This window comes from Pseudorca crassidens, chromosome 17 (genome assembly GCF_039906515.1).
Source record: "Pseudorca crassidens isolate mPseCra1 chromosome 17, mPseCra1.hap1, whole genome shotgun sequence".
Taxonomy (NCBI): domain Eukaryota; kingdom Metazoa; phylum Chordata; class Mammalia; order Artiodactyla; family Delphinidae; genus Pseudorca; species Pseudorca crassidens.
Genome location: NC_090312.1, coordinates 53,138,828 through 53,149,872, shown reverse-complemented (window position 1 = coordinate 53,149,872; position 11,045 = coordinate 53,138,828). Strand labels below are relative to the sequence as shown.

Below are 11,045 nucleotides of genomic sequence, written 5' to 3'. Positions count from 1 at the left end.
GGGGGTGGGCCAGATTTATTTTTCACAGGAAACACACAGCTCTGTTAATGGACTTTCATCTTCAAAAGTTCTGTTTTGGGTCAGGAATTAATGCAAAACTTACCGTCCTTTCATTTCACTTATGCTAAGTTAAAAGCTAACTAAAAAATACTGGAAAAAATGTGACAGCTGATAATTAACCTTAACCTTATATTATCAGGAAAAAATATCATGACTTGAGGTTCATCTATTTTATCTTGCTACATGGTAGCACTGAATTTGAAATGCCAATATTAGCATTGCCCAAATATGCTCTTGAAATGGTCTCTAAACAAGTAAACCTGTGTCTATAGCTTCATAATCTTTAACACTTTAAATTTTGTACCATATAAGAGTAGACACTAAATGCTCACTTCAGCAACATATCTACTAGAGTTGGTATGATGCTGAGATTACCATGGCTATTGCAGAAGGATGACATGAAAATTTCAATACTTTTATTAAAAACTTAAGAGAATTTTTTCCTATCAGACTTGTGCTACAAGAACTACTAAAGTGAGCCCTTCAGACAAAAATAAAAGCATAAGTCAGTAACTTAAATCCATATGAAGAAATAAAGAACATCAAGAAAGGTAACTGCAGAGGTAAATATAAAAAATAATATAAATGTATTTTATTCTAACTTTTTTTCTATCTGATTTAAAAGGCACCAACATAAAGTAATAATTATAACTGTTTATAGACATATAAGGTATAAAGATGTAATTTTTATATCAGTAACAGCACAAAGGAGGGCAATGTAAAGGAGGAGAAAAGTTTTTTATACTATTGAAATTAAGTTGGTATTAATTAATCAAGCATAGATGCTTATACTTAAGATGCTATTTGTAATCCTTAGAGCAAGCATTAAGAATATAATTCAAAAATATAGTAAAAGATAAGGGGATTGAAATTTTACACTAAAAAATATCTCTTTAACAACAGCAACAACAAATGAGTCAGTAATAGAGGAAGAGGAATTAGGGAAAAAAACGTGACTCTTGGAAAATAAATCTCAAATGTTGGACATAAATCCTACATGAATTACATTTAATATAAAAATTACAAAATTAAATATTAATTACATTTAATATAAAAATGTTAAACATTCCATCTAAAGACAGAAATTTCAGACTGGATAAAAAAATGAAAAACATGATCCAAACATATGCTGCCTACAAGTGACCCACTTTAGAGTCAAGAAAATATATAGGTGAAGTGTAAAAGGGTTGGAATAGATATACCATAACAGTAACAAAAAAACAAAACAACAACAACAAAGCTGGACTGGCTAAGAAAATATCAGAAAAAAATATATTTTAAGATGAAAATTTTTACTAGAGACAAAGACATTTTAAAATGATAAAATGATTATTCCATCTAGAATGCATAATAATTATAAACTTATATGCACCTAACAACAGAACTTCAAAATATAATGAAGCAAAATCGACACAACGGAAAAGAGAAACAGACAGTTCTACAATAATAGTTGGATACTTGAATACCCTTCTTTCAATAGCAGAACAGACAGAAAATCAACAAGAAAATAAAAACCTAGAACAACACTATCAATCAAGTAGACGTAACAGCCATCTATAAAACATTCCACCCAACAGCATCACAATATACATTCTTTTCAAATGCACATGGATATACTATATGCTAGGCCATAAAACAAATTTCAGTACATTTTAAAGGATATAAACAATACAAAGAGTGCTCTCAGATGACAACAGAATGCAATAAGAAATCGTTAACAGAAAGAAATTTGTTGAAAATCACAAATGGAAATTAAAGAATATATTCCTAAATAATTCATGGGTCAAGTAAGAACTCATAAGGGGAATTAGAAATAATTTGAGATGAATTAAAATGAAAGTATAACATATGAATACTTGATTGGTCCCACATACTCTTCTGAAAAGCAGAGGGGTTAGACAAAGAGATCTAAATTAATTAAAAAATCATTTATTATTCTGGGAATAAAAAGAACTGGGCTTAGTCTCAGTCTTGCCTTTATCTTTGTGTCTGTCGATTATCTTGGAATAGTCATTACATAGTCAAAATACAGTTGCCAGCTCAGGAATCAAATACTGTCATCTCTAGGGCTACCATAACAAGATACCACAAACTTGTTAGCTTAAAAGAACAGAAATTTATTTTATCACAGCTCTAGAGGCCAGAAGTTCAAACTCAAAGTGTTGAGAGGGCCATGTTCTTTCTGACGCCTCAAGGGGAGGATCCTTCTTTGTCTTAACCAGATTCTGGTGGTGGCCATCAATCACTGGTGTTGGCAGTTTTTTGATTTGCAGCTGCATCACTCTGGTCTCTTTCACTGTTGTCACATGGAATTGTCTCTGTGTGTTTCTGTCTCTGGAAACAATTTGAATAGAAATTTCTATTTTTAAAAAACAAACTGTTGATTATTATGCTCTATTTAGATAGTTCCTCTAACCCACACCCACCTCCATTTCCCCATATGTATTTGAGAAGGAAAGAGGAACTCCTCTGAGCTATCATATTGGAAAGAATCAATAATACAATGTTTTACTAGAGATCCCTCTTATCTAAAATATTTGAATTAAATATAAAATCTGGGGAAATTATCGCCCAGTTTCCCTCTTCTAGAGGCATGTTCTAAATGACAGGCAGCAGAATATTTTATACCCATGAGGTTTGCTGACATTATTGATTTGGTCCAGGTTCTGTATTTTCTCTCTAAAGAAAACAGTATTCTCTCTTTACTTTCTTTAATATATAATGTTGATGTCTTAAGTTTATTGTCAGAGAGGATGCTTTTAGTTCAAATGATTTGGCTGTATTTCACCAGTATTATTACAAGATAGTCAAACAATGGCTAGGCTCCAGGATAGACCTCGGTCCCTTTGTTCCACTGGGATACTGATCTGAAAGCCACTGTTTTCTTATATTCCAAAGACCAAATAAATAAAACAAATAAATAAACAAAAAAAAAAAAACAAGTCAATGTAACTATTTTAAAACCAACTCTCTTTTCTTCCTCATCCATGTTAATTCTCTTCTACCTAAAATTGCTTCCTGGAAGTGATTTTTATGTTTCTTAGACCTTCTTTATGTATATATCCACACTAATGCATATAAAACTGCCTTGTAGATCTTATACTTTTTCCATTTGAATAACTATTTTCACATGTCATATAGAGTTTATCCATTGTCCTAGATATGCATTTTTCCTGTGTATTTGAGCATCATAGGAAGATAAATTCTACTCTTGAAAATGTTAACTGGTCACTGAGACACAGAAAGCTATTATTCTTACCAGTTTTCAATAGTGAGTAGATTCTGTAGGGGTGGAATTTTAAGATGTAAGTATACTGTTTTTCTACACTCAAATTCCGTTCCCCTTATCATAGAAATTGACCAGTGAAGTGTGCTGCTGACTTTTCAGAATCCATGTACATATAATCCATTAGGGTATTAGATATAACATTGGTCAGAAAAGCATACTGTGAAATGTTGCTTTTATTTAAACTCCCACTATTTTCACTACATGGTTTCAAGATTTTACTTCATTATTGTCCTCTGGTGGTGGGCTCTGTGAACTGCATATTTACGGGTCTGGAGCACATATCTTCCCGGAGGTATACAACTCCTCAGGTACCAGCTAAAGAGTAGATGATAAGAAGCATTCAGATTTATTAAAACTCATTAAGAATATCAGTAGCCTGACTGTTGTTTCTAAAAATATAAAATATTTATCCTTCTGTTGTCAAACAATCATATTTCATGAAAAGAAGTATAAATCCTTTTTTGCTTGCAATAGAAGAACAATAATCAAAGATATTCTTCATTTGGACCAAATACCTTCTCTGAAAATATAAGTTAAAATAGGAGTTGAAATTTCCAAAATATTCTTTAGGAAATAAAACTCCACATATAATTTCAAATTATAATTTAATCTTACCTTAAATTTAAATATCTATATTGAATTTAATTTAAGGAAGGAAGGAAGGAAGGAAGAAAGAAAGAAGGAAAGAAGGAAAGGAAGAAAGAAAGAAAGGAGGGAGGGAGGGAAGGAGGGACGGGAGGGACGGTGGGAGGAAGGAAGGAAGGAGGGAAGGAAGGAAAAAAGAAATAAAGAAAAGATAAAGTAAAATAAATATAATAAAGTTATTAAATTAAAAAATAATTATTAAGAAAAAAATTAAGAAAAAAACGGACGGATAGAACGTTAGGACAAATGGTGGAAGCAAAGCTATGCAGACAAAATCTCATACAGAAGCATACACATACACACTCACAAAAAGAGGAAAAGGGGAAAAAATCATAAATCTTGCTCTCAAAGTCCACCTCCTCAATTTGGGATGATTCTTTGTCTAAATGAGGGAAGGCAGGGAGGGAGGGAGGGAGGGAGGAAGGAAGGAAGGAAGGAAGGAAGGAAAGAAAGAAAGAAAGAAAGAAGATAAGGTAAAATAAAATAAAGTTATTAAAATAAAAAATAATTATTAAGAAAAAAAAAAACGGACAGATAGAACCCTAGGACAAATGGTGGAAGCAAAGCTATACAGGCAAAATCTCACACAGAATCATACACATACACACTCACAAAAAGAGGTAAAGGGGGAAAAAATCATAAATCTTGCTCTCAAAGTCCACCTCCTCAATTTGGGATGATTCGCTGTCTATTCATGTATTCCACAGATACAGGGTACATCAAGTTGATTGTGGAGCTTTAATCCGCTGCTTCTGAGGCTGCTGGGAGAGATTTCCCTTTTTCTTCTTTGTTCTCACAGCTCCCAGGGGCTCAGCTTTGGATTTGGCCCCGCCTCTGCGTGTAGGTCGCTGGAGGGCGTCTGTTTTTCACTCAAACAAGATGGGGTTAAAGGAGCCGCTGATTCGGGGGCTCTGGCTCACTCAGGCCGCGGCGGGGGAGGGGCACGGAGTGCGGGGCGAGCCTGCGGCGGCAAAGGCCGGCGTGACTTTGCACCAGCCTGAGGCTCACCGTGCGTTCTCCCGGGGAAGTTGTCCCTGGATCCCGGGAACCTGGCAGTGGTGGGCTGCACAGGCTCCCCGGAAGTGGGGTGTGGATAGTGACCTGTGCTCGCACACAGGCTTCTTGGTTGAGGCAGCAGCAGCCTTAGCGTCTCATGCGCGTCTCTGGGGTCCGCGCTTTCAGCCGCGCCGCGCGCCCGTCTCTGGAGCTCCTTTAAGCAGCGCTCTTAATTCCCTCTCCTCGCGCAGCAGGAAACAAAGAGGGAAGAAAAAGTCTCTAGCCTCTTCGGCAGCTCCAGACCTTTTCCCGGTCTCCCTCCCGGCTAGCCGTGGTGCACTAACCCCTTCAGGAGGTGTTCACGCCGCCAGCCCCAGTCCTTTCCCTGTGCTCTGACCGAACCCCGAGCCTCAGCTCGCAGCCCCGCCCGCCCCGGCGGGTGAGCAGACAAGCCTCTCGTGCTGGTGAGTTCCGGTCGGCACCGATCCTCTTTGCGGGAATCTCCCCGCTTTGCCCTCCGCACCCCTGTGGCTCCGCTCTCCTCCGCGGCTCCGAAGCTTCCCCCTCCGCCACCCACAGTCTCCGCCCGCGAAGGGGCTTCCTAGTGTGGAAACCTTTCCTCCTTCACAGCTCCCTCCCACTGGTGCAGGTCCCCTCCCTATTCTTTTGTCTGTTTTTTCTTTTTTTCTTGTGCCCTACCCAGGTACGTGGGGGGTTTCTTGCCTTTTGGGAGGTCTGAGGTCTTCTGCCAGCGTTCAGTAGGTGTTCTGTAGGAGTTGTTCCACGTGTAGATGTATTTCTGGTGTATCTGTGGGGAGGAATGTGATCTCCGCGTGTTACCCTTCCGCCAACTTCCCCTCCCAGGTATCCGTTTTTTCTAGACTTTTCTTTCTTCAGCTCACAAAGGGGCCCTTGAGGATTAAGCAGAGGAACGTCAGGGTTTCTTCCAGGCCAGCTTCAGCCCTGGGATGTTCAGGGCAGACTCTCATTACAAACCTCAGTTTCTGAGGCTTCTGGCTTATGGCCATTTAGTATAGAAGGAGGCTCCTGGCTGGGGAAGGCTCAGACAAAAAGATGCAGGTTCTAATCTGTGGCAGTGGGCAGTGGTGGTGGGGAGTGGCGGTCAGTGCAGGAAGAGGCATTCGCTGCCTTAGGCATTTAAACCATTGCCTTCTCTTCAGGATGGATCACCTGCAAGATTCTGTGGGGTCCGCCTCCTGGCACCATGCTACAATCGCCGGATTTTGGGTCCGCAGCAACCCAGGTCTTCGTCCGACATTTCCGGACAGTGCTTTCTCTTCGGAGCACGTCTGGGGACTGGCTTCTCTGCTTCCACCTTAGCTGGCGTGGCCAAAGGAACATCCCCGTAGGCCCGGAAGCCACCAACCAGGCAGTATGTCTCCCCATGCCGGCCTAACTGCGTTTCTCCACACCCGCGGTAGACGACATGGTAGTGACCAGGTGTAGGACGAGAAACGGGAGCCACTGCTGCTGCTAAGAAAATCAGAACTGATCAGTCACTTCTGCTGTGCACAGTCTCCTGCCAGAATTTCCCTCTCTCAGGTCTCTCCCAGTTTCTGGCTGAAGACCTTTAATCTACTTGACGTCCAAAACACAGCCTTGGCCCATCACCTCTATGAGTCCCTAGAGAAGGGACACTGGCTGCGAAAGCAATCCCTAGAGCCTAAGGCTGTAGCACATGAGGAAGTCTCTTCACCGTTTCCAGAGAAAACAGTAGAAACCGAAAGTAATTGCAATCATGATCCACTCCATCTCTCCCTTCCACAACAGAGAAAACATTTCTTGCAGTCTGTCACTTCTGAGGCTTTCATGGAAATGTCTTTCAAGTTTTGGAAAAATATAATCTAATAAAATTGGTTAAGAACACCGCCCACCTTGGCAACTCCTCTTGGGCCCAATTTATACTGCCTGTTTCAAACACACTGAACTCTAGCCTTCTGATGCTTTTTTTTTTTTTTTGTGGTACGCGGGCCTCTCACTGTTTTGGCCTCTCCCGTTGCGGAGCACAGGCTCCGGACGCACAGGCTTAGCGGCCATGTCTCACAGGCCTAGCCGCTCCACGGCATGTGGGATCTTCCCGGACCAGGGCACGAACCCGTGTCCCCTGCATCGGCAGGCGGACTCTCAACCACTGCGCCACCAGGGAAGCCCCGTCTGATACTTTTATGTTGATTAGAACAAGGCCAAATACTGAGGCAGACTGATCAGGAGACTCAGAACCAGGTTCTGGGTACCAAGTCTAGGCTCACATCAACACAGGCTCCGGGACACCATCTTCTCAGCCCTCTAGTCTCATTAGCACTTCATCACCCCCGCTTTATTCTTCCGGTCTTCCCATCAATACGGCACCACCCTCTCCCCTAGTACTCAGCAAGTCAGTAAGGGATGTGTCTGAGGGGACCGATAGAGACGCCTACATGATAGCACAGTGGTGCCTGGGTTTGAAGGTGTGGTTCAAGAGTGGCCCTCTTCCTCAAACTGCTCCATTTACCATTTGCCAACAAAAATGCACTTGTCATTTGCTAAGAGGCCAATCAGGAAAGGGTCTGAATGGAATCATCCTGTAGCCCAAAGGGGAAGGCTATATTTATAAAGCTCATAACCGTCCTGCACACTAATCCAGGAATGACCTTTCACTTGTCTTCAGCAGTGAGCACTGTGGGTCACTGAAGGTGTCCCAGGTCAATGGTATTACTTAGAGCTGGGAAAGTGCTCAGGTGTGTGTGGTGGGCAAGCCCCACAGGAACATGTGGCAGCCAGGGGAGGTTGTGTGTACACCATGCCTCTTGTACAGATGCCCGGTCTCGGTGTACCTGCTGCACTGCCCTCCCAGGGAACAGAGGACAGGTTAGAGTAAATAGAGAAGATCTGGTCAAACATTTTCTCTCAAACAACCAAGGAGATTGGTATCTCGTGGAGAACTTTCTCCAGGGAAAGAAGTTTCCTCCAGGGTAGGGAAGTTTCCCTGAGGGTAGCACATTTGCATAGTTACCCTGCTATGGAAACTCTGAGAAGACCTGTGAGGTCATCACTACCCAGTGAGGTCATATAAGGAACCTGTGATTTGCGGGGCAGTCTTCAGGAGGAGGGGCAGTTTTGTGGAGGAGAGCAGGGTGGAGGAGGAGGTACTCTGCCTGGCCCCTCACACATGGGCTTTCCCACACATGCCCTAGTCTAGGAGATACTCCACGTGGGGCGTGCCGGTGGGCTGGCACAGCCCCAGGGGCCCCAGGAGGGAAAGAGAGACAAACATTCTGAGATTGGCTTGAGAGGCAAGATTAACGTAAAAGACAGCTAGGTTGTATAGCACTGACCGTAAGAGGCAGAGATTTGTGTGGACTGGGGAATCAGGGAAGGCTCCTTGCCAGTGGGCCTGAAGGACAAGTGAGATTTGGACCCATGGGGAAGAGAGGGAAGACATTCTGGTTTGGAAGAATAAAAGCAAAGACACACTCTCCTCAAACCTGTCCTGCCCCAAATATAAATTCATAGCACCTTCATATTTTTACAGCTGAGAACTTAAAAAACCAAGAGGTTAAGGGGCCTACCCAGTGTTACACAGGTAGTGGAGAGGTGTTCCGCTCAATGGTTAGGTTCATGTTCGGGCTCCAGATTTATAGCTGATAGGGATGTGAGGACAAGCTCATGCCATTTCAAACATTTCCAAGTGATACCGAGAGAGATGTTAAAGGTGCAAAATGAGGGTGCTGAATGACTTCACAAAGTGGGAATGGTGGGCCCATTTTAACATGAAATTGAAAACAAATTCATGACAAAAGGACATAATACAAAATGACAACATAATTATTACACTCCCCTCTCCCCTGGAAGTAAAATTCATTAGAATCCACTCTCTCTCTGCCATGAAAGGATGAGATAAAGGCTCAGCAGCAGCCCCAGTGAAAAACATGGTCAACAGGGTGAAGAGGTGTTACTAAGACGATTTGGTGCTACTCAGGGGAGCAAAGAGAGAACTCTGCCCTTAGCCTGATCAGGCTACGGGAAGGAACCACATCTGGGGCAGCCTTGGATAGTGTGGCAATGTGAGAGAAACTTCTTTAGGAGGGGACTCCCTGCTGCCGACCTTGAGAAAGAAAATATGGGACATTCGTTTACTGTGGCTCTTGCAGAGGCGATGTGCCCAGAGGTTGGGCCACACTGCTTGAGAATCAAAGCACCTTGTATTCCTGTGCTGCTTGAAAGCTCCAATCGCCGGATTTTGGGTCTGGGGCAACACAGGTCTTCGTCCGACCATTCCGGTGAGTGCTTTCTCTTCAGAGCACGTCTGGGCACTGGCTTCTCTGCTTCCACCTTAGCTGGCGTGGCCAAAGGAACATCCCCGTAGAGCCGGTAGCCACCAACCAGGCAGTATGTCTCCCCATGCCAGCCCAACTGCGTTTCTCCACACCCACGGTACAGGACATGGTAGTGACCAGGTGTAGGACGAGAAACGGGAGCCACTGCTGCTGCTAAGAAAATCAGAACTGATCAGTCACTTCTGCTGTGCACAGTCTCCTGCCAGAATTTCCCTCTCTCATGTCTCTCCCAGTTTCTGGCTGAAAACATTTAAGCTACTTGACATCCAAAACACAGCCTTGGCCCATCACCTCTATGAGTCCCTAGAGAAGGGACACTGGCTGCAAAAGCAATCCCTAGAGCCTAGGGCTGCAGCACATGAGGAAGTCTCTTCACCGTTTCCAGGGAAAACAGTAGAACCCGAAAGTAACTGCAATCATGATCCTCTCCATCTCTCCCTTCCACAACAGAGAAAACATTTCTTGCAGTCTGTCACTTCTGAGGCTTTCATGGAAATGTCTTTCAAGATTTGGAAAAAAATAATCTAATATAAATTGGTTAAGAACCCCGCCCACCTTGGCAACCCCTCTTGGGCCCCATTTATACTGCCTGTTTCAACCACACTGAACTCTAGCTGTCTAATTCTTTTATGTAGATTAGAACAAGGCCAAATACTGAGGCAGAGTGATCAGGAGACTCAGAACCGGGTTCTGGGTCCCAAGTCTAGGCTCATATCAACCCAGCCTCCAATGACACCATCTCCTCAGCCCTCCAGGCTCATTAGCGCTTCATCACCCCCTCTTCGTTCTTCCGGTCTTCCCATCAATATGGCAACACCCTCTCCCTTAGTACTCAGCAACTCTGTAAGGGATGTGTCTGAGGGGACCGATATAGACGTCTACATGACAGCACAGTGGTGCCTGGGTTTGAAGGTGTGTTTCAAGAGTAACCTTTCACTTGTTCTCAGCAGTGAGAACTGTGCGTCCCTGAAGGCGTCGCAGGTCACTGGTATTACTTACATCTGGGAAAGTGCTCAGCTGTTCGTAGTTGGCAACCCCCACAGGAACATGTGCCAGCCAGGTGAGGTTGTGTGTATATCATACCTCCTGTAGAGTTGCCCGGTCTGGGTGTACCTGCTGCACTGCCCACCCAGGAAACAGAGCACAGGTTAGAGTACATATACAGTATCCGGTCACACATTGTCACACAGACATCCAAAGAGATTGGTATCTGGTGGAGAACTGGTAGGGAAGTTTCTCTGAGTGCAGCCCGTTTTTACAGTTATGCTACCATGGAAACGCTGAGAACTCCTGTGAGGGCATCACTACCCAGTGAGGTCATATATGGAATCTTTGACTTGAGGGGCAGGCTTGAGGAGGAGGGGCAGTTTTGTGGAGGAGAACAGGGTAGAGGCAGAGGTACTCTGCCTCGCCCCTCACCCCTGGGCCTCCTCACCCATGCCCTAGTGTAGTAGACACCCCAGATGGGGCATGCCGGTGGGCTGGCACAGCACCAGGGGCCACAGGAGGGCAAGAGAGACCCATATTCTGAGTTTGGCTTGAGAGGCAAGATTAACGTAAGAGACAGCTAGGTTGTATGCCACTGACCCTAAGAGGCAGAGATTTGTGTGGCCTGGGGAGTCAGGGAAGGCTCCTTGGCAGTGGGCCTGAAGGACAAGTGAGATTTGGACACATGGGGAAGAGAGGGAAGAGATTCCAGTTTAAAAGAATAAAAGAAA

The 11,045-nt window shown here is 43.7% G+C and overlaps 1 protein-coding gene across 1 annotated transcript in view; it reads right to left on the bottom strand.

Annotated features, from left to right (window-relative positions):
* Positions 1-1,033: 1,033 nt before the first annotated feature.
* LOC137210241 (uncharacterized) overlaps positions 1,034-11,045 on the bottom strand; it is a 35,303-nt gene continuing 25,291 nt past the window's right edge. Inside the window, exons 7-11 of the mRNA XM_067711889.1 lie at positions 10,327-10,448; positions 9,190-9,480; positions 6,182-6,484; positions 4,657-5,901; positions 1,034-3,664 (exon numbers count right to left, since the gene is read on the bottom strand). Of these exons, the coding sequence (XP_067567990.1) occupies positions 6,219-6,484; positions 9,190-9,480; positions 10,327-10,448 (679 nt within the window). The 3' untranslated portion in view covers positions 1,034-3,664; positions 4,657-5,901; positions 6,182-6,218. The remainder of the gene's footprint in view (positions 3,665-4,656; positions 5,902-6,181; positions 6,485-9,189; positions 9,481-10,326; positions 10,449-11,045) is intronic.